This window comes from Podarcis vaucheri, assembly GCF_965113315.1.
Source record: "Podarcis vaucheri genome assembly, chromosome: 1".
Lineage (NCBI taxonomy): Eukaryota > Metazoa > Chordata > Lepidosauria > Squamata > Lacertidae > Podarcis > Podarcis vaucheri.
Window position 1 is genome coordinate 1750945 of NC_138759.1, and position 22761 is coordinate 1773705.

General features: G+C 51.9%; 1 protein-coding gene across 6 annotated transcripts in view; it reads left to right on the forward strand.

The window, feature by feature from the left end:
* RGS3 (regulator of G protein signaling 3) overlaps positions 1–22761 on the forward strand; it is a 77085-nt gene that overhangs the window by 31206 nt on the left and 23118 nt on the right. For all 6 annotated transcript variants that reach the window (XM_082229771.1, XM_082229773.1, XM_082229774.1 and 3 more), the window contains 9 exons: positions 2423–2504; positions 2947–3052; positions 3627–3978; positions 5038–5077; positions 8448–8635; positions 11329–11412; positions 14027–14138; positions 15291–15334; positions 18317–18445. In XM_082229771.1, the coding sequence (XP_082085897.1) occupies positions 2423–2504; positions 2947–3052; positions 3627–3978; positions 5038–5077; positions 8448–8635; positions 11329–11412; positions 14027–14138; positions 15291–15334; positions 18317–18445 (1137 nt within the window). The remainder of the gene's footprint in view (positions 1–2422; positions 2505–2946; positions 3053–3626; positions 3979–5037; positions 5078–8447; positions 8636–11328; positions 11413–14026; positions 14139–15290; positions 15335–18316; positions 18446–22761) is intronic.

Genomic DNA, 22761 nt, shown 5'->3' on the forward strand with positions numbered 1-22761 from the left:
GAAGCTCTCTGTACCTGTGATAGAACCATGAATTGCGCTAGTTTCCCCTTTAAAGCTATGTTAAGCTTGTAGCCACAATCACAGATTGGAGCAGTGAATTTCACAAGCTAATTACACGTGTGAAGAAGTAGTCATTTCTCCTGCTGGTCCGTTTCCACTGGGTGGCCCTGAGAGAAAGAGGGAAGCGTTCTCCCCATCTACTACCGGCGTGCTTTAAGTAATCCTTAAATCCTTTCAGTTGTCTCAGCTAAGCAGCCCACAAATGCTTCAACCAGGGAACTTGGGCTCCAACCTCCTATGGTCGTTCTGTCTGCCTTTTTCTGACTATGGCTCCTTCCCCCCGTCTTTCAAACCACCCTGTGGCACGGCCCATGCACTGCCCTTGGACCTCTGCGGAATCACCAGGGAGTTGCCCTTTGGCTCCCAAGCAGGAAGAGTGTGTCCCGCAGCCCCTTTGAACAGACTCCCTCCTCCTTTGAGCAAGCCCTGGTGGAGGAGCTCTTAGTGGGGGTCTTCCTCGGGAACCGGAAGGGCAGATCTTTCCCCTTTGCTGGTCAAACAGGATACGCAAGAGACAGTCATCTCTGGAACCACTCAGGCTCCACATGGGATGCAAGTCCAAGTCTGAACAGTGTCTGCGGTCAGACAGGTTTCCTCTCTTCCCATCGGCAGCCCAGTCAAGATGCCTCTGCCTGCTCTCATGGGCCATTGAGCTTATTGGGTGCTTAACATGAGCTTAACATGAGTCCACAGTATGATGCCACAGGAAAAAACAGCAGCCAGCTAATGCTATTCTAGGCTGCATCAACAGAAGTATAGCATCTAGATCAAGGAAAGTCATAGTTCCACTCTGTTCTGCCTCGGTCAGACCACACCTGCATCCAATTCCGGGGGCCACCATTCAAGAAGGATGTTGACAAGCTAGAACTTATTCAAAGGAGGGCAAGCAAGATGATCAAGGGTCTGGAAACCAAGCCTTATGAGGAACGGTCGAAGGAGCTGGGGATGCTTAGTCTGGAAAAGAGATTGAGAGGAGATGATATAGAGACTTTCAAATATCTCAAGGGCTGCCACAGGGAAGAGAGAGCAAAATAGGTTTTTCTGCTTTGGAGAGTAGCCTTTCGAACCAGAGTAGACTTGAACCAGTGGCTTCAAGTTACAAGAAAGGAGATTCCGACAAATCACCAGGAATAAATTTTTGACAGTAAGAGCTGTCTGACAGTGGAGGTTGTGGACTCTCCTTCCTTGGAGGTTTTTTAAGCAGAGGTTGGATGGCCGTCTGCCAGGGATGTTTTAGCTGAGATTCCTGCATTGCAGGGGGGGTTGGGCTACATAATCCTTGGGTCTCTTCCAACTCTACCATTCTATGATTCTATACTAAGACCCCTAGATCCTTTTCGCATGTGCTACTGGTAAGCCAGGTGTCCCCAGTCTTATATTTGTTCACCTGGTTCTTCCTGCCTATGTGGAGAACCTTACATTTGCCCCTATTGAAATTAATTTTGTCAGTTTGGGCTCAGTTTTCCAATCTGTTAAAGGCATCTTGAATCCAGATTCTGTCTTCTGCAGCATTCACTGTCATGAAGGGAATAAAACTAAAATCATGAGGAAATAGCACCAGGGGCATGACCAGGATGCACAGGGCTCCATGTCAGACCTTGGCACATCTCCTGGAGGGAGGGGTGCAGCTGGGTGGGGAGCATCCATGCTCCTGTTGTGGTACAGTGTGAGTGGTGACAGGACCCTGGCTAAGGACCCCTTTGGTTTGACTCAGTGGCCCACAGGCACCTGTAGTCTCTGAGGCGGCTGAAAGCTCTTTCTGCTGGGGACCAAATCCCTTTGAAGCCCACGCTGCCTAGTGGCCTGGCAAGCCCTGGCTTTTGGAAAGCCCCTTCAGCCCGAAGGCACAATGCTATTTTGAGGAGAGCTGCTGTGGTGCTTCTATCCTCCCCGTGGCAACGGATGTGGGTGAGGCTAAAATAACCTCCTCCTCTTTGTGGTGGTGGAGGCGGCTAAGGTAGGGATTGATAAGATCAGCGCAACCTTTCAGCTTCCTGTCCATGTGTGGCCAGTGGAAAGTTCCTGGTGCTCATTGCTCAAGGAGAGAGCAAAGTGCTCCCCACCCGTGGCTGCCTGCTGAGCCCACACCAGGGGACTCACTTGGCCTCCCAGAGGGGCTTTTCTTGTTGTGAAGGCCGAACAGAACGGCTGTGGGCACAGTTGCAGGGTGTGCGCTTGGGGATAGTGGAAGAGATCCCACTTCCCTCTCCTGGGGTTCAGTGAGCATGTGCAGAGTGTGAGTGTGCATGCATCCCTTTTGCCTTTCCCCACCTGCTGCACAGACACGACCAGTGAATGCAGAATGCATGAGGGGCAGCTGTTGCTGTTTGTTAAAAGGCATAACTTCGTTGTTTCTTTCCAGATTACAATCCCCCGTGGCAAGAATGGGTTTGGGTTCACCATCTGCTGTGACTCGCCTGTCCGTGTGCAGGCAGTGGACTCGGGTAAGGAGGGCAAAGGTGCCTGGATGGTGGATTCGTTCGCTTTGCAAAGGGCCTGGGCTCTGGGCTCCAGCTTCTCCTGCCTCTTGGCACTCTCCTCCTGGTCTAGGGAGTGGCATGCTGGCCGTGCGCTACACAGCACAGGTCCACTTCCTCCCGCCACTCATGGCTCCAGCCCACAGACTTCTGACTTCAGCATTATTTAGGCTCTGGAAGCTGGCAGGGTCTGCTTTTGGACTAACACAGAAACGTGCACCGCTTTCCCTGTTTCCCTTCCTGTCTAGGAAAGCTAGGGGTTCTCCTAATTCCTATGTTTGAGTAGTTCTGCTTGGCTTCCAAACTGCTAGGTACTCATCCACCCAAGTTTGCTTTGGTGGGAAAGGCTATGAAACCAGTTTGCCTGTGGTGCAGACATGCCCTGTTTCTCCCACCCCACCCTTTGCAGGTGGCCCAGCAGAGAAGGCTGGCTTGCAGCAACTGGACACCATCCTCCAACTCAACGAGCAACCTGTCGAGCGCTGGAAGTGCGTGGAGTTGGCCCATGAGATCCGGTGACTATGACACATGTGTGGAGAGGGAATTGCAGGGGCGGAACCAGGATCTCTGGACCCCTCGGGGTTGTGTACATGGGTGGAGAGTAAGGGGTCTCTGTGCCTGTGTCTGAGTATGGAAGGGCTGCTTCTGGGAAACTTCCAGACATTGGCAAAGGCCTGACGTGTAGGAGATGTGCAGATGTTGCAAACACTTTATGGTCGTCATGGTGCCAGCACAGAGAAGACCTCCCTCGCAACATCTTGAGAATGGGTCTGTCTGTGGCCCTTTCCATCTTGACCTTTCCTCCCACATTTTCCATTACTGAAACCTTTGGAAGAGCCTCTGCACGCTGCACCCTTCTCTACACCTTGCCAGTATCTGAGGTGCTTTTTGGGAGGGTTGCCAGGAGGCTCCGGAAACTCCCTCCCTGGGGAGCCTCCTCAGAACCCTTCATCTATCAGCAAGCAAAGCCTTCTTTGTTTTGGAGAAGGCTCTGGCCTGATTTCCAAGCAAGGGTGGGAGAGACAGGGCAGAAAGGGTGGGGGGACACCAAGAATGAATCTGTGTCAATGCCAATCCTATTTCTTGCAGGAACTGCTCCCGCGAGATCATCGTGCTGGTCTGGCGCATAGTCCCTCGGGTCAGACCTGGCCCAGAAGGTGTCATCCGCCGCTCATCCTGCAAATCGACGTACGACTTGCAGTCACCGCCCAACAAGCGAGAGAAGAACAGTGCATTGCGCTCCCAACACCTCGATCATCGCCAGAGCTGCCACATCGTCTATGGTGGGAACGAGGGCCTGGCGCTCAACGGCTGGGAGCGCTACACAGAGCTTGGGAAGGTCTCCCAGCAGCACACCATGCCCTCCCCTTCCCGAACACCGTCAACGAGTGGGGGTGACAAGAACTACATCATCCTGGCACCGCTCAATCCAGGAGGCCAGGTATGGAAGCAGAGGTTGGCTACTGGTCAGGTGGCTCATCTCACCTCTTCTCTGGTCTGAAATGCTCTACTTGCACACTCTCCTCCCAGAAGAAGTGCAATTGGCCGGTCAGAGTCTCCCAGATTGTCATTGCTTTCATGTGGGATGAAGTCACATCCTGACAAATTTGGAGTTCTGGCGAAACAAACAGCCTTCCTCCCCTTGCGATAAGGGAAATGGTAGGAATGCGTTCTTGGGAGGGTGGGATATAGCATTTGCCTAATACAGGCATGGCCAAACTTGGCCCTCCAGACATTTTGGGACTACAATTCCCATCATCCCTAGCTAACAGGACTAGGGGTCAGGGATGACAGGAACTGTAGTCCCAAAACATCTGAATGGCCAACATTGTCTCCCCACAAACAAATCAGGATGAAACCTCATTAAGCAGGTTGCCTGGAAAGGGAACCCCTTTCACTGCCAGAAGTGAAAATACAAGGCCTTCATCCACAGAAGCCGCTCATGAGATGATTAAAACTGGTCCTGCAGGGGACAACAGGCTGTGGGTGGCTGGATGCTCCAGAAGAAGACTGCCTGCATGCAGAGAATGGGATGTCAGCCTGGAGGTCAGACTGCAGCGTAGCTCTTTCCCTGGCACATTTGCTCTCTGTGTAAAAGGAATTCCTTCTATAGCAAAGAGAAGTTCATGTGTTGAGTCCGCCCTGCAGGCTGAAATGCAGTAGTTCAGGTGCTGTCTTTCCAGAGGATGCTGCTGGGCCCTTGGCCCTCCATCCCATCATAGTCCTCTGCTGCTGCCCCCCTCCGATAGCCTTGGTTGGGTTTGGGTTGCCCACCTGAGTATGTTGGCTGTGCATGGACTACCTAGAATAGTTCTTCCAGGGTAGGGACATCTTGTCCCAAACAGTGCTGACCTATATTTCAAAAAGAGAAAGGCTGAGATCTCAAGATGCTACATACTGCAGCCAGCATTAGAATTGCAGGGTCTTCCCAAGCCCAACAGTGTCTTCTGAGAGCAGGGAGGAGAAGGTAACCCCGGCTCTCCTGTCTTGTGTCTTCCAGGTGCTGAGGCCCATCTACCCGGAAGGCAAGGCCCCTGGAGGTGAGTTAGTGAGTGAGAAGGGGGTCTAGCTCCATTCTTGCCTGTGTCTCGGGTTTTGCTCATTTCTGGGTTGGAGGTCCAGCTTTTCTTGAGGTGGCAGAATATTAAGTGAGGCCAGGAGCAGTGAAGGGAAATCTTAGGGAGCCTCTTTTTGCTACTTTTTGTGCTTGTTTTATTGTGTTTAGAGCACAGAGCAATGGAGAGGAGTTCTAGAGAAGCTGGGAGCCGCAGCAGGTGGCCTGTTAGCTGGTTGAGCTCCCGGAGTCCCCAGAGGTTTGCCTTCTCGCAAACAGCATCTCATTACTTGTTGGGAGTCATGTGCATCCCAGCCTTCAGCAAAAGAGGTTGCAGGGGCAGGGAGGTGCCCCAATGTTGTTATTGTGGCAGCCCTGAGATCAGAGGGCCTGGCTCCAGGGAGGTCGCCCAGGGAGCTTCGTGGCAGAGCAGCGATCCAGAGCCTCCGTCCATGTAGTCCATTAAAGCAACTCACTCCTGGGAATGCAGGGTGGGGGGCGGTGGAATTGCATGCGAGGAAAGGACCCTGGGCTGGGCCAGGCCAAAGAGTGGGGGCTCTATAGAGGGTTTCTGAGCCAGGAAGTCCTTGCTTCAGATCTCTTGTCACCTACTGACTCACTCCCCCCATGGCCACTTACCCACATCGTCACTACAGAGAGGGTGATAATGCTGACCTTCCTTGCAGGGCTGTTGTAAAAACGGCTGTGCTTTTTTTGCCTGCCACTGTTTGAGACCTGCCAGTTGAGCATTACTGCCCCCTCCTAGAGTCTCAGAGGCCTTTCCCCATCTCTGCAGCAAAGAGTGGCGGCTTCCAAGCCATTGCCAGTGAACATGACTTGGTACAGATCATTGTTTATCTGAGAGCAAACAAGCCCTTTCCAAATGGCTCATGGAATGGTCCAGTTTGTTTACTTTGGAGCAGCCCTATCTGCTTCCCCATCTGCATCCAGGAGTGTTTGGGTTCAGGGGGACAAGGGAGGTCAGGGAGGCTGCTGCGCTGGTGCCAAGGCAGGCTCTTGAATGTTTGCCTTTCCCAGGGCAGCATCAGAGTAGCTACGAGGGGCCTGCTGTGTGTGGAAAGGCAGCTGAGGGCAAGATGCCTTGCCAACCACACTGGCACATTCCCCCAGGTGTGGCCCTGAGCACCCCAAGACTGAAGAGGCTCCACATTGGCCACCCAGCAATGGCAATAGCCTTAGCCCAAATCATCACAGTCAACACTTGTAAAAGTGGGAGTGATGAAAGCAGGCGAAGAAAAGGCTTTGGGGGCCACTCTGCTCATGATAAGGCTGGCCTGGGAACAGAGAGGCCCTGGTGGAAACGGTACCAGCTGAGCTGCCGTGTTGTTTTCCAAGTCCTATGTGGCAGGAGCAGCCACGTAGGAACTTTGCCAAAGCGACTGGCCAACAATGAGCCGGATTGACTCACCGTTTCCGCGAGGCTCCGTTTCCTACTGACTCTTGGAAAGCGTCACGCCCTGAGCAGGCACAGGGGACGGATGGAGAGAAATAAACACATAAGAAGCAATTCCTTGATGTTTCCGGGGAGGCCAAGTCAGTTAGATGTGTGGCGCGGGGTGTGCACAAGGTTTAGTCTGGGCACTTTGCTCTCAGAAAGAGTCAGTGGCATCTGCCCTCCCCTCCCCTCTGCTGCCTGCTTGCCCATCAGAGGGGGAGCTGCCCTGTGTTCCTTGCAGGGGCTTCTATTCTTCTGGCCAGACCTGATAGTGGCTGCAGCCCAAAAAACACTCAGTTCATTATAGGCTGCGGAGTGAGCTCCCTTGAACACCGCGGGGTTTACTTTCGAGTGACCCTGCATCAGGTTGGGCTGTACGCCTTGCAATCCTTCTCCTGCTGTGTTTAAGGTGATTACAAACGGCAGAATGGGGAGAGGATTTTTCTTGTGCTGGTGGACTCCTGCTCACTACTTTCCGCACTGTTTGAGGGTTGGGCTGGGCATGGAGAGTTCTGTGAAGGGACCCCCTGGCCTCTTTTCCTCTTCCAAAACCAAGCTGATGGGGGAGTGAGGACCATGGCAGAGGCCCTGCTCCTTGGCTCTCTCCCACCCCCTGACAGGGCTCTGTCTTCTTAATGCCTTTCCGCAGACCAGGGGAAGTGAAGAGGCTGGCATGTACTTAAGGGGACTGTGTTTCCTGATGAATCTTGACGGTTGAGTCAGGCTCCTGACAGATGCTGGTAATTGGACAGGAGGCTCATCCACATTTCCACTTGTCCTGTGCCTAGAAAGTACAGGGCTGGGCAGTTTTCCACTTGACCTGGGCTTTCTAGGCACAAAACCAAGCAGTTTCCCCTTTGCCTGCACTTTTCCCAGGGAAATTCCGCTCTTTAGCACTGAATCAGAGCAACAGGAGAAAACCCGAATTGCCGTTTGCTCTGACTGAGTGCTAAAGAGCAGGTTTCCTGACTGGGTGGGGTGGGGGAGCAACAGGACAAGAGGAAGTGGGAATAAACCCAGAGTGGTAATGGCCCACTTGGCCGTTCTGATCTGCAGAACTGGCACTGCTACAGGTGCCTCATAATACTCGCTCCACAGTTGGAAGAAATCAGTGTGCAGCACTTACACTTTGGAACTCTCTGCTTATTGACATCATGCAGGGCCTTTGCTGGATGCTTTCTGGTGTTTCTTTAAAACATTTTGCTTAGACAAGCCTACCCAAAGATCCAGAAATTTTATCTATGTCTTGATCTCTTTTTAGTGCACTATTGCTTTTAATGATCTTTTGAATGTTTTTAATTCTTTATTGATAATTTAATAGTTTTTTTCAAAAATTGTTTTGTGGTTTACTTGGATGCCTTTAATAGAGGATAAGACAAATCCGTGGGGAATAAGTTGCTGGAAACTTCTGTGGGGAGCTAGCTGCTGTTTCGTTCAGGCCCTTTGGCCTGATCCAGCTTCAGGGCTCTTGTGTTCTTACAAAGTTTTTACTTCAGTCAAGCAGTAAAGGTAAAATGGTAAAGGATCCCTAGATGGTTAAGTACACTCAAAGGCACCTATGGGGTTGCGGCACTCATCTCGCTTTCAGGCCAAGGGAGCCGGCGTTTGTCCACAGACAGCTTTCTAAGTCATGTGGATAGCATGACTGAACTGCTTCTGGCTCAATGGAACACCGTGACCGAAGCCAGAGCACACGGAAACGCCGTTTATCTTCTCGCCACAGCGGTCCCTATTTATCTACTTGCACTGGTGTGCTTTCGAACTGCTAGGTTGGCGGTATATAATGTTGTTACACAAATTAATTAGCGTGGTCTAGTACAGCTCTGTGGCAGGGCTGTGACCACAGCAGTCCTGCAGCAGAGGGAACAATAAGCTGCCCCTCTCTCCCCCTTTCCTCCAGGCAATCCATGCAGAAGCGGGTCCCAGGGCAAGAAGTCCCGGCTCATGAAGACGGTGCAGACCATGAAAAGCCACAGTGGCAGCCGCCCCCAGAACTGCACCCTCGTGAGACCTGGCATCCCACACTCCAGCTACGGCACCTACGTGACGCTGGCCCCCAAAGTGCTGGTCTTCCCCATCTTTGTGCAGGTAAGTCTCAGGGAGGGAGGGGGGGAGGGAAACCCTTTCTGCTGGATAGGCGCTTCCTCCTGTCCCTGCTGCACTTGCTTCGGTACTACCACCTCAGTAAAGCAGTGCTCTGTGTGCTGCCTCCCACAAAGTGCTGTCGGCCAAAGTACTAAAGCCAGGGTGTGGGGTGTGGACAGAGAAGAGGGACTTGCATCGTTGTGGGGAGAGAGGTGTAAGGAAGACCCAAGGAGGAGGCTCAGAGCCACGGGCTGCCCAAGCTAGCATCCCTCTTCCGAAAGAGGAAGCTCCCAGCCAGGGCTCAAAGCAACATTGCTTTGTTGTCCATTTGTTCCCTCTTCTCCTTTGAGGCAGCCCTGGGAACATTGTTCTAGGGGGCAACTCTAAATCTAGCAAGTGAGTAAAGGCTGCTCCTCCCCAAGCCGCTGTGGCATCCCTGCTTCTTCATGTGGAGGCTCTGTCTAGTCACCCTGACTCCTAGCCATTGATAGGGTTGGGGTTAGCCCCAGCCAATATGGCCACTGGGCAGGGATGATGGGAGTTGTGGTCCGCAGCATCTGGAAGGCACCATCTTGGTGGCCCTTGGGTAAGGGTCTTTGATAATGCGGGAGAACCAGCTTTAAGCAACTGTGGGGGAATAGGGAGGTGGGAGGTTTTTATTTTTAAAAAACAAACAAACCTGGGGAGCAGTAACTTAAAAGTTGAGTTAGAATGTGGCCGGTGTTCTAGCAGAATCCGAGACCAGGGAGAGGAGTCGGTGGAAGAAGACTGGGAAAAGTTTAAAGACTATTTTCAGAAATATTGTAAAATTAATGAATGTTAGAAAAATGTTGGAATGAAGTTATATGGCTTTAGTAGAAATGTTATAAGGAATTAAGTATAAATAGATTAATAGAGCATTAAAGGGAAAAATAAGGTTAGAATGTGTTAAGACAATTATAGGATAGAAAACAGAGGAAGATGGAAAGGAATTGCTGAAACAATTAATAGAAGTGAAATACAAAAAGGGAGGTGTGAGGAGGTCGTGGAAATTAGTGAAAGAAAGATAAGATATTGAAATTGGACTGTATTTTAAATGATTTTTGTTTTGTTTTGTTAGTTGTATGTTAGTGTTTTGCAGTGGTTTTTTTTGTATTGTATCGTATTGTTGTTGGTTTTTTCTTTTTTTCTTTTTTTGTAGTGTTGTGTTCAATTTGTTGGAAAACTAATAAATATTATTATTTTTTAAAAAAATAGAATGTGGCCGGTGTGGACCTGCTGTGAGGACATTAAAAAATAAAAAGCCCTGACTGAATGATTCAGAGTGAGCCTTCATGGCTGTGGAGTGGAGCATCCTTTTGTGAGGACCCCTTCCTCTGCCAGAGTCCTGCAGCATTTCCCTAGGAAGGGTCCAAGGGTGCCAGGCTAGGCCAGAATCCTGCTCTCGCAGTGGCCAGCCAGAAGCTCACAAGCAGGGCCTGAGAGCGACAGCACTCCCAGCAAGCAGCATCTGGAGGTGCCCTGGCCTCTGACCGTGGAGGCAAAACATAGCCAGTGTGGCAAGTGGCCATTGGGAGCCATGCCCTCCATGCCCTTGTCTTAGCCTCTTGCCTCCCCACCCCCACCCCGAGCCTTGATGTGGCCATAGCTATGGGCAGAAATGGTCCACAATAGAAAGTGTCCTTTCCTACTGCATCACGGTGTGGTACGCTGGTTTGACATCGTCTGATAGAAGTGCCTACAGAGGGTGGTGAATACAGCACAAGATATTAGGGGCTGCCCCGTGAATCTGCTGGATGGAATAGCGGAAGAACGTTGCCTCAGGAGAGTGAGGAAAATTCTCAGGGATGATTCACACCCTGGCCGGCACTTTCTTGATCTCCTGCCCTCGGGCAGAAGATATAGAAGCAGGATTAGTCGCACCAACATGGTAAAGAACGGCTTCTATCCGTGGGCTGCTAGGCTTCTGAATGAAAAGATAACAGCAGGGCAACTGACTTTCGGGTTTGGTGTGTGTGTATCAGTAAACGAGGGAAATTGAGGCTAAGAGAGCTGAGTGGGGGGTGCTCATGTAATCTCACTGTATACAAGTTGTACAAGTGACAATAAAGTATTTCAATTTCAAATGCCCAGCGTGGCTGCATCTGTGCACCTTGGCAAGGGAGGATCTTCCCTGTGCCCAGCCTCACCCTGAGATGTTCAGGGGCTTTGAGGAGAGGAGCTGGGAGAGAAGAGCGTTGGTGGCCATTGGTGGCTGGCAGCTGTGGGCCTCTCGCCTCTCCTCTCTTGTGCCCTCCACACACTCCTCTCACAGCAAGCATCTCCTGCCTCCCACATGCCTCTTCCATACTCCCCCTGATCGCTTTCAGTCACTGTTGTGGCTGCTGCAGCTCAACAGTGATAACCACACACAGGGGCAGAGTGTGAGAGATCTTTTTATAGTTCCTGTGTGTGATGTAGGTGTTGGGGTTGCAAGGAGCCATCACACACTCATACACAACCCGCCCGCCCACACCAAGCCCTCAAAGGCATCTTGTTTTCCCTCTGCTGGACTTTCCACCTGCAAGATCCGGTTTGTTATCAGGGGCTTCCCAGCCTCTCTGCAAAGAGGAGGTTGGTGGGGCTCTCAGGGGGCTGGCGTTGTTCTTCACACCCAAGTCCCAGGTGTGCCTCCCTCCTTCTCTTCTTCTTCTTCCTCCTCCTCCTCTTCCTTTCAGCCTCTGGACCTTTGCAACCCAGCCCGGACACTGCTGCTGTCAGAAGAGCTTCTCCTTCACGAGACACGGAACAGACCAACCAAGGTGAGACTCTGGGCGCTTGCTGGTGCTGGTGAATTGTGTGAGGCGGTGTCTGCTTGCTGATGGCAAAGGAAGCCAAGGCCCCCTCTTGCCTCCTCTGCTGTCAGCGGGATGCTGGAGCCCACCTCCAGAAACATGAAGATGGGGCAAAGTGGGGAATCTGCCAGGGCAAATGTGCCCCCACTCCTTTGGCAGCAGAAGCACTGAAATGGGGCTTAAGAGGTCTGGCATGGCTTTGGGCTGAAGTGGCCCAAGAAGTGCTGGTTCCCCAAGCCCAGAGCTGGGAGGAGCTTCCTGCTCCTGCCTCACCCTCCTCCCTGGTCCTGCTCCTGAGCTTTGCACCAGCCCAGGGGACAGCTCCAGCCATCGCTTCAGTTCCAGGATTCATCAATTTCTGTGTGCTGCTGAGATCATCTTAAGGAGACCGGAAGCAGGAATTTGAGGGGTGTGGTGCAGAGGAATTAGCCACCCAGCAGCAAGCAGTCCAAGCATTGCACATCAGGTCTGTCAAGCGTGGACCCCCTCTCCCCCCCCTCCGCCCTTCATATAGGCTTCAACAAATCTGGTTCTGCTGCCTTGTTTGAGATTGCAAAAAAGTCGTTTGTGTGAAGTCTCTGTCAGCCCTTCTTTGTGGCTGCTGGGGGGCTCCTCAAAGATAGTTGGGCTGTACCGGGCACTTTTTTTGGCAAACACTTCTCTGCTCCTGGACATTTTGCAACAGCAGAAGGAGCAGAGGGACATCACTTCTCCTGCCTCCCTGTCCCCATGCCAGGCAAAGCCTTTGCCCACCAAACGTTTGTGCACCAGGCTGCCCCTGGAAGCTTTGCGGGGGAGGTTGCCACCTCTTCTAACCCCCAGCTTGTCTGCCCATCTCTGCTAATGTTAAATGTACTCACATTTATATTCTTCCCCCACCCCACATTAAGAAAGAAAGAAATTCCCTGCATGTAGATAGGCAGTGTGTCAAGGGAATGGAGTCCTTTGTCCTGAGGCACTTGCTTGCTTGCTTGCTTGCTTGCTTCCTGCGTGCAGAGAGGGCTTTCCAGTAGGAAGTGGGGAAACCACCCCAACCCCTTGCATCCAAGAGCCATGAGGCCCAGGAGGATGACAGGGGATCCCTCTGGCAGGGATGACAGAATGGGAGAGAATGGCAGCCACCCCTCTCTTCCGAGGAGGAGTAGGAGGCCCTGCTGCGAGTGGAGAGCCGGGGCAGGAAATGGGCCTTTCATGGAAGTGGGTGCGCCTTCTGTGGGGTGTGGTTCTCCCTTTGGGCCACTTGCCTTCTGCCTGCTTTTGCCTCTGGTGCAGGCTGGGGGCATAATAATAATAATAATAATAATAATAATAATAATAATAATAATTTATTATTTATACCCCGCCCATCTGACTGGGTTTCCCCAGCCACTCTGGGCGGCTTCCAAAAGAATATTAAAATACTGTGATACATCAAACATTAAAAGCTTCCCTAAACAGGGCTGCCTTCAGATGTCTTCTAAAAGTCTGGTAGTTGTTCTCTTTGACATCTGGTGGGAGGGCATTCCACAGGGAGGGCGTTGGTGTCTTCTCTCCCAGAGGGAAATAATGATGGTTTTGGTATTGTTCCTGAATTTGTCTGTGATGTACTGTACGTTGTATGTCCCTAGAGGGAAAACTGGACTGGTGCTTCTGGCATGATGGCCTTCAGGTGCTTCCAGGGCTTTGCTCAGAAAGTGGGTAAAAGTAAATGAGCTGAAGATGCCACCAAAGGATTCTTTTCTTTAAGAGCGGGGAGAAGATGGCGGGTGGCTGTGGAGGGAGCCATGCCAAAGCCAGTCCTTCCGCAGAATCCTGATTCTGGCTTGAGCCACATCCTGTCTAGACTTGACGGTGGTTCCTGTAGTCACAATCTGCTGAGATCTTGGTCCCGGGTTTCCGCTGCTGTGTGCTACAGGAGGTCCTTGTGCTCTTGGCTCCTTGGCCTGGCACCCTACCATCTCTGATGAGAGAAGGAGAGTCCAGGGGGCTCTTGTGTTGGCAACCTCCTGGCAATGCCATCGGGGCCGTGGGAAGGAGCCTCTGGGATGCTAAGGGGAGGCTGCACGTTCAGGGACAGATAGTTGAAAGCTAAGCCTCAGAAGATCCCCCAAACCTAGCCTGGCATCCTCCTTCCTACGCTGGCCGTCAGACGGATCAATCAGTCGATCAGCTTAACAACTCACACAGGGAGTTTATAGGCAAATGCTCTTCCTAGTTCTATTAGAAGCAATTGCTCTTTGGCCTGTCCATCCACTGTAATGTTGAAGCAAGAACTTAGCAAGAATTTGGTTTATATAAAACAGGGGGCAAGCAAGCTCTTTTTTTTTACCAATCTCCTGAGAGTTGCATGCCAGTGGTGGGTGATGCCACACACAAAGGCACACAGCACCCCCTCCTGGCTGTCCTGTGCAGAAGGTGTCCTTGCCCATCCCTGCCCTCAGCTGATCAATCTGATGTTGATCTGCACCCCCACCTGGGAGTTGGGCTCAGCTCAGTCCAGTGTTAGGCCTGGCTTATTCTCCCACCTTTTGCCACTTCCACCAAAGCTGGGTGGCCCTGCGTGCCTCAAGTGACCTCCCTGTCCTCTTCCCACCTCGGCCAGGTGACTCTCTTCATCTACTCAGACTTGCTGCTCTTCACCAAGGAGGATGAGCCGGGACGGTGCAATGTCCTCCGAAACCCCCTCTACCTGAAGGATGTCAGAGTGCAAGAAGGTGAGTTGTGGCAGCAGGGGGTTAAGAAAGGACACAACACCTGCAGGTGCCAGGGCACCTCTGCTCCTCCAGGAAGTGGGCTGAGAGCAAAGATATGCAGCCCTCTCCCGATTGCTTTACAGAAGGGGTAGGCAGCCTAAGGCTCGGGGGCCAGATGCAGCCCAATCGCCTTCTCAGTCCGGCCCACGGACAGTCTGGGAATCAGCGTGTTTTTACATGAGTAGAATGTGTCCTTTTATTTAAAATGCATCTCCGGGTTATTTGTGGGGCATAGGAATTCATTATTATTTTTTCAAAATATAGTCCAGCCCACCACATGGTCTGAGGGACGGTGGACCGGCCCACGGCTGAAAAAGGTTGCTGACCCCTGCTTTACAGCAACCGGTGTTCAAAGTATACTGCCTAAGTACATGAAGGCTCCATTTATTTTTATATATTTACGTTTTGCTTTAAATCTCGCCTTCCTTCACGGAACTCAAGGCGGTGTACATGATTTCTCTCCCCCTCCTACCCCAAATATTATTTCAACATGTTTAGGGTGAGAGATAAGGTAAGGACTGTGTCATCCAGTGAGGTTTCACCCAGACCTGTCTCCCAGCAAGCTGCTGTCATGGCCCACAACCATGGACAGACCTCTCCTCTGCCACCCTGTATTCACCCAGCTCTTTCCCTTAAAGCCCCACCCCACCCTGTGATCAAGGGCTGTGGCCACCAATTGCAGGACTGAGTAGAGCGTAGAAGGAATTCCTTTTGTCACTCCGGGACTTAGCACTGACCTGCTAAACCAAGTATTAGGAGGCTGTGTGAATTCTCTCTGCCTGCCATGCCTGGTGCTGGAGCTCATCGTGAACTTCTCCTTTATTCTCTTTGAATGGCAATGGCGCCCACCTGAGAGGTGCCGGAGCCGAGCTCCTGTGAGGAGAGAGCCTGTGATGATGCCTGAGGCATCTTCTTTGTCTCTGCATATGTGAGAGCTTTGCTTCTGAGGGCTGGGAAACTCTCCATCTCTTTCCTTTTTGCTGAAAGCAAACAAAAGCAGATAGGAAGCGAAACCCAGTTGTTTAGTTGCCAGGAAGGAAAAGGCATTTTGCTTGTGGGAGCCACTTCAGAGTCAAGGGAAAGCTAAATTCTTCTGATCTGCTTCACTTGCAGCTTCTTCAGAGGATTTGAAGTTCTGCATCCTCTACCTGGCCGAGGTGAGCATTGGACAGAGCACAACCACACTGTGTTCTGTCATCGCTTTCCAAATGCTTCCTTTACCTGAAGCGCCTGAAGCACTTCCACCTGTTTGGGGCAGAACTGGCCCTCTAGAAAACCAAGCGGGGGGGTGGGGGTGGGGCAGAAGGTGAACTGGCTGGGGAAACTTCTTCCAGGAAAACCTCATTTTACCACTGAATTGAAGCAAATGTCAATTGGGTTTTCTCTGGATATATGTTTGCACCAATTTAGCTCTGAAAAGTGGGTTTTCCAGGGGGAAACGACAGAGCAAAGCCAAAACCGCTTGGACCCATGCCTGGAAAGCATGGGACAAGCAGGAAAGGATTCGGACCCAGGCTTCCTACTCAGGGGGCAAACGGAAGTGTGGATCAGCATTCTCTCTCCCTCGGAAGAAGAGGTAGCCTGTTGTGTCTCTGGATGAGCCTCTGTTTTCGGATTTCTTTCTTCCGTCAGGAGTCCCTGGAAATGAAGGAGAAGGGAGAAAGTCTAATCACCTTTTAAAGGGGATTTAAAGGGAAACGTAGCCTAATCCACACGTTCCAGAGCAATGGATGAATGGAAACTCAGCTGCCCTTCCCAACTCCCTCTTCTTCCACTTTTGCAATGCCGTTTTCCAGTCAAGGAATGTATACATACATGTGTATAAAAGCCAAGATCAGATACAAAAATAAGGGGAATTATTTTGCAAAAGTGTGTCTGTTAGGCAAACTTGCATGTAGAGATATGTGAATGTGGAAAAATTCACACAAGCATGGTGATTAATTTTCAGCAGGGCTCCCCACTCCCCTTTCAATGTCAGAAACTGATGTGGAAATGCAGGGAATGACCCTAGCACTGGGCAAATGAGACACCGAAATGCTTAAGGGCATAGGGAGGGACGGGTGTCACTGTTGCCCTCGTACCCTTTCCTGGGCACCTCCCTCCATTTTAATTCAGAGGGAGACATGTGAGCCTCACCTGGAATAAATTTGGCAAATGCAAAATCTAAGCATGGTGTGTGTGTGTGTGTGTGTGTGTGTGTGAGAGAGAGAGAGAGAGAGAGAGAGAGAGAGTTTCAGCCCCAGTGCCAAGTGCTGTCTGTTGGTCACAGAACCTCCTGCCCTCTGGGGTTTGTGTGGAGGGTGAGGGTTGTGCACACCCATGTAGGGAAAAAGCACCGCAGAACCATCTCGCCACCCCATGTGGCTGGCAGTGTTTGCACAGCGTTCCCATCTCCCGCCCAGCCCTGATCGAATTGAGTTGCAAGCCGTTAATCCCATTAGCTGTGGGATTAGGAGATGGGCTCCTGAATTGCTCTTGATGGAGAGCACTTGCCAGCGTCTTTTCAGATGCCTCTTGGGGCACATTCTGGTGGTGAGCTGCGCAAATAGTGTATTCATTCGCTGCAAGAGCAGCACAGCCAATCCTGCCCCCTGCCCAGCCGGCATTATGCCTAGTTAGCCTGAACTGATTTCCCGTAATTCACCCTCTCCTCCTTCTCTGAGAGACACGAGCCTGGAGAGGGCAGAGCTGGCTGAGCACGCACATGTCCCTTCCACATAGAGGAGGCTCCTCTCTTGCAATCCTTCATGGCGCCGTTTCTGCCTCATGCTCCGCCCGCGTGGCTCTAGAGCGCAGGGGCTTATCCTCTCAGGACTAGGTGCTGTTCTGTCTGTCAGGTAAGCTTTGGTCTGGATTTAAAGACTAATGCTATGGGTTAGGCTAAAAAGAAGTCTGTGTTGCTGCAAACAGAGCTGTAACTTTGTTGAGTTGGCAGCAGCAGCAGCAACAACAACATCTGTGTCTCATGCCACAGAGAGAACCTTGCGATGCCCCTCTGGGCATTCTGCTCATGCGGGAGCCATGGTGAGGCTTGGGCCAATTCAGACAGCCCTCCATGCTGGGCATGTTGTGGCTGCAGAAAGTCAGAAGCGATCCCAGTTTTGAAAAAGCAAGGATAGGGGGGAGGGGGCAAAGCCAGGCCATGGTCTTCCTGCTAAATGACCCTTGATTCCTCCTGCTGCCACCCTTGTGCCCAGTGTTCTGGCGCCCCATAGGGCTCCTTTTAAACTTCCTGCGCAGCTGCTGCAAGTCAGAGGAGCAAAGGCGTTCAAAGCAAAGGAGACACCTGGGTGCTGCAGAATACTTTTGGGACTTGTCAGGATGTGGGGTCCCTAAATAAATGAGTGAACTACTTGTCACCGCAACATTCTGCCCATCAAGAGCTTGCACATCCTGCTAAAAGGGTAGCAAGACAAAGTGTCGGTAAAGCACACAGGCACAACCCCCCCCCCCAACTATGATACGATTAAACTGTGCCCGCCTGGCGACAGGCTGCCGTGGCGCTTTGTCTCAGCAGCCCCTGTGGCGCTGAGGGCAACCTTGTAAGTGGATGATAAATCCCTGCCAGTCAGTTTCCTAGCCAAGGAGCCTTTTAGCTGAAAGACGGGTGGCAGCAGTGACGTCTGCCTTGCCGTCGAGGGGAAAGGGGGCTGTAAGAGAGGAAGAAAGCTCTGTGGATGGGTCCGTCCCTGTGGAGGGTCGCCTGACAGCCTGGCCCATCGTGATTGTTCAGCAAGGTAACTGGTGAGCAGAGTGAGAAGTCGGCCTGGTTCACCAGATTTCCATCTCCCTTTCCGGCCGGGGCAGCCCAGACAAGAGCAACGGGAGAGCCTCAGCAAGGTCTTCAGTCTTGGATTTTAGCAAGTCTCCAGTGGGAGGGGAGCTGCACTGCTGGGGGGCAGCCCTTGGGCGTGCCTCTTCTCTTGCTGCCTCTGTTGCCAGAGCACAGGGACCTCCTGGGACGGAGGCATGAGCAGTCTCTGTGTCTCTCAGGTGTGCTGGGCTTAAGCCGCCATGAGGGCTCCTTTGCTCGGAGGGCCCACGATGCGGATGTTGCCTTCGGAGAAGGAGGCCGGCTTATGGGCCCAGGGCTTGGCTCCAGGGTCTGGCTAAGGGCAGGTGTCCTTCTGTGTCCCTAGAAGCTGGAGTGCGTGCTCAGCTTGGAGGCTCACTCCCAGGAGCAGAAGAAGCGAGTCTGCTGGTGCCTGGCCGACAGCATCTCCAAGCAGTTGCCCACGACCCCCACAGCTCCTCCAGCCGAGAGCAAGGTAAGCAGCCGGGGAGGGGGTGTGGTGTGCTGAGAGGGTCCCGCATCACTACCACCACCTACCCTTCCAAATTTTGAAACCCCTTCCCCCTCAAAAGAAACCTGAAGTTCAGTCAACCGGCAGATCAGTCAACTAAAGGCATAGATCAATTTGCAGTACTGTTGTAGGAAAAAATTGGGATTGGCTGTGTTTTTTATAACAGTACATAGGAAGCTGCCTTTATGGTGAGTCAGACCACCTTGCTCAGTACTGTCCACTCTGACTGGCAGCAGCTCTCCAGGGTTTCAGGTCGGAGCCTCTCCTAACCCTGTCTGGAGGCGCCTGGAGTAAGTGAGGGGAAATCCTAACTTATGCACAGCAGGTTAGTTAAGGGCAGAGGTAGGCAACCTAAGGCCAGGGGGCCGGATGCGGCCCAGTTGCCTTCTCAATCCGGCCCATGGACAGTCCGGGAATCAGCATGTTTTTACATGAGTAGAATGTGTGCTTCTATTTAAAATGCATCTCTGGGTTATTTGTGGGGCCTGCCTGGTGTTTTTGTTGTTTTTGTTTAGTCGTGTCTGACTTTTCGTGACCCCATGGACCAGAGCACACCAGGCACTCCTGTCTTCCACTGCCTCCCACAGAATGTGTGCTTTTATTTAAAATGCATCTCTCAGTTATTTTGGGGCATAGGAATTTGTTCATTATTTTTTTCAAAGTATAGTCCGTCCCACCACATGGTCTGAGAGACGGTGGACCGGCCCACGGCTGAAAAAGGTTGCTGACCCCTGGTTAAGGGGATCTTGGATAGCAAAAGGAAATGTTGTGATGGCTGCTCAGTGACTGTGTCTTCCTTCCTTGCTTGCTAATGGCCTGCAATGACTAACTGTTGCCTTCTCAGCTCCTGCCAATCATTAGAGAACTGTTTTCCCCAAAGGCCCCTGGTGGCTGGTAGCTTCTCCTAATGGAGGTGCAACCCAACACCAAGGGTGGGCGGAGGGAGGCCGCAGTTCTGCCAGTACAGTAGAGGCAGAAGTCAGTGCAGTTTTGGGGGAAGCCCACCAGCTGTGCATGGGGGCAGCTGCCCTCCTCCCCGTTTGCCCTGCCAGTTGCTGGCATTCAAAGCTGGACTGCATTTGGACCTGGAAGTTCCTTATATCTGACAGGACCAAGAACTCTAGGTTGCCCTCTCCTCCACAGAAGCATCAGAAGCCAAAAGAAAGGCGCAGTCTTGCTGCTGCTGCTGCTGCTGCTAGAAGGGCAGGGCAGGGGGGGATTTTCTTCCCACGGGGATTGTAGGTTTTGTCTGGGTACAGAGGAATAGACTGCAGTCCCTGCAGGGACTCAAAGAGTAGTTGGGGGTTGATAACGAAAACCAGCCCCCACCCACCCACCCACCTGCTTCTGAAAGCCTGTCCCTCCCCTCTCCCCAAACCCTACATCCTGCAGTGCATCTTGGGAATCGGGCAGCTTCTGCCCTGCTATCTCCTTGTTTCCTGGACCACTTTACCGTCTTTGGGGAAAACCACACCTCCTTGTTTCAAAGGAGGCTGCTTCTTATTTTTCCTTGGCAGACCTCCCATGCTTTTCATGCTTACCGCTCTTGCAGAAATTCAACAGACAAAGCACATTCTGCACAGAAATGAGCAAGGTCCCACCTGTTGATTTCCCTCCTACTGTGCCACTGTAGAAGGCATGGGAATCCTGCCAGGGGAGAAGGGATGGCATCCAAGTTCCTTCCTCTGCAGCCTGTTTCCTGGTTGCAGCAGGTGCTCAGCTGGTCTGCCAAGAGAAGGCTGCCCTCTGGGCAGGGAGGGGCTGATGTCCACTGCAACCTGGGCAACTTGAGGGCTTTGCTTCCTCAAGCCAAGCCTGCCCTGAAAGCCTTGCTTTTGTTTCCAGGGAGGGAGGGAGGGAAGGAGGGAGCAAGCAAGCAAGCAGTGCCTGCCTCTGGGCAGCCAAGATCAATTGGGCATCTGGCGCTATGAGCATAATTTGAATTGGCTGCTTTCTGGCAAAGGTCCTGACGAATGCTTAATCCAATGACGAAGTGATTTAGGGAGGACAATGAAATCTTGTGTGAGTGTCCCTAGCTCACTCCCAGCCAAGGAGAGATGCTCCCCGCAGAAAGGAGAGGCAGAGCAGCCAGCGGGAGGGCCTCTGCCTCCCTTCGTGGCTCTAGCCCACCTGCGAGGTAGGCACCTGGCCCCTGGTCAGCAGCGCCAGACCCCTTTGCCTCTCTGCCCACCTCAGAGGGAGTGAGGAGAGGCCACGTGGCAGCCTCGGAGGCAACGGCGGTGCTTCTGCCCTGCTTTCTGCCCACTCCAAGAAGGGCCTGGGTGATCTCTGGTGGGTATTCTGGCTTTTAGCAATGAGGGTGAACTGTGCCTGAGCAGGGCTGGCACAGCTGCTGGGCGAGTATGAAGAGCATATGTTGCTCCAGGCCATGGGAGAACGAGGCTTCCTTTCTCTCTGGCTGCTTCTAACCTTCATACAGGTTTCAGTTGCTTCTCTCCAGTGCTTTAATATGAATGTGTTTGATTGCAGTTTGTTGACAGCTGTTTGTGTGCTGCCTTGAGATTTTTCATTTGGGACGAGAGATTTTGAAATGTTGCGAGTAACCACTTCCCATCCCCGGTGAAGCTTCCTTCTAGGGTGGTTAGGAAGGGCGGACGTAATTTGCAATGAATGGCCAAGAGGGCAAACCTGGTCTGTGTTACTGGGGGTGAGTGCAGAATCCACAGTGTTCAGGTGTGTGCACACGCAGGTGTGGTTGTTTTGGACCAGTTCGTGCTGAGCTGAGAGTGTGATCTCAAGGACTGGGAGTGGAAAGGGGAGGGCTTAGCCTAGTCCCTCCTGTTAAATTGCAAGAGTCTGCAAATTATTTCTGTGGTGTTTTTTTCAAAAAAAAACAAACAGCAGGACTCGGAAGAAAAACTGTAATGTTGCCCACGTTTCTGCACTGGCTCTGCTGTTGTGCTTTAGCAGCAGCCCAACAGGTAGTAAATAAACATTTGCCACTGTTTTACCTCCCTGCTGAGAAATTTTTTTTAAATTGTGCTGTCCGAGGCAACTGGGGCAAGGCGGTTTGAGCATATAACGTCAATCCTGGCCCGACTGCATTGCCGGCCAATTAGTTTCCAGGTCCAATTCAAAGTGCTGGTTTTGACATATAAAGCCTTAACTGGCTTAGGATCACAATACCTCAAGGACTGCCTCTCTCCAATTGTGGCTGTTTTGCAGAGTAAGTGCAGGTGCTTCGATTGTGAGGGCCTGTATCCTTTGAAGCTTCCTTAAATTGTGTGAAGAGGTGAGCAAAGGATGATTTGATTTTCACCAGTGAAATTCAGGTTATGTGGAATAGGTGGCTGTGAGCAGCCTTGGCTTTGTCTGCTGAGTGTTATGCAATGGAAAAACATTAGAGGTTCCGAACATCCCATCCGTTGCTCACCACAGAAGCCACTTCTGCTCCCATTCCAGTCCCTTAACGCACCTTGCATATTTTTTGTTACAAAAACAATGGCCGTGATGCAGAAGGGACAGATGAGGTCGCAGAAAAACAGAGCGTCCCACAGCCTGCTGCCAGTTGCCCAGCTTAGACTTCAGATCCCCAGCCCCTGCGGAGGGTGTTGTCGGTTGTGCCCTTGCATTTGTGGTGGCATCTGTGGTTCTTCCCCCTCCTCATTTAATGTCCCCCAACAACACTGTAGGCTGAGAGTTGGTGGCTGGCCCCCAGGCTCACCCAATGAGCTTCATGACGAAGTGGGGGAGATTTGAACCCTGGTCTCTCCCAGGTCCTGGCCCAACACTTGAACCACTACACCACACTGGTCCCCAGTTTTAACAAGGCAGCGCAAGAGGCGGAGAACTGCCTGGGACTAGAAAAGAGGGGGCTGTCCTTGTGAAAGGTGAACAACTTGAAGGGTATGGAAATCTCCCTCCTAAGGCCTCTGCCATTTCCCATGTGGAATCAGAGTTGCATCATCATCCTCATTGGCCTCAATTGCGCTCACTGGAAAGATGTGGATGTTGAGATTTCCATTCCATCTTAATGTCAACATGTCGACAGTGACATCTTGTGTTGCCTTGGGCATGTTCGAGGGGAAAGCCATCCAGGGGAAAACTGCACCCCCTGCAGCAGCAGGAGGAGGAGGAGGAGGAGGAGGAAGGTGTTTACATGCCAGAGTCCTCCTTCCCCAAAGACCCAAAGGCCACTGGCTCCCGGTGAGCCACTGAGGCGTGTTGGAACCTGACCAGCTCTGTTTGCTTCCGCAGCCGGAGCCTTGTTTATTTGCTTTTGAGCCTCTAGTAATGATAGGTGAGTCCATGGTGCAATT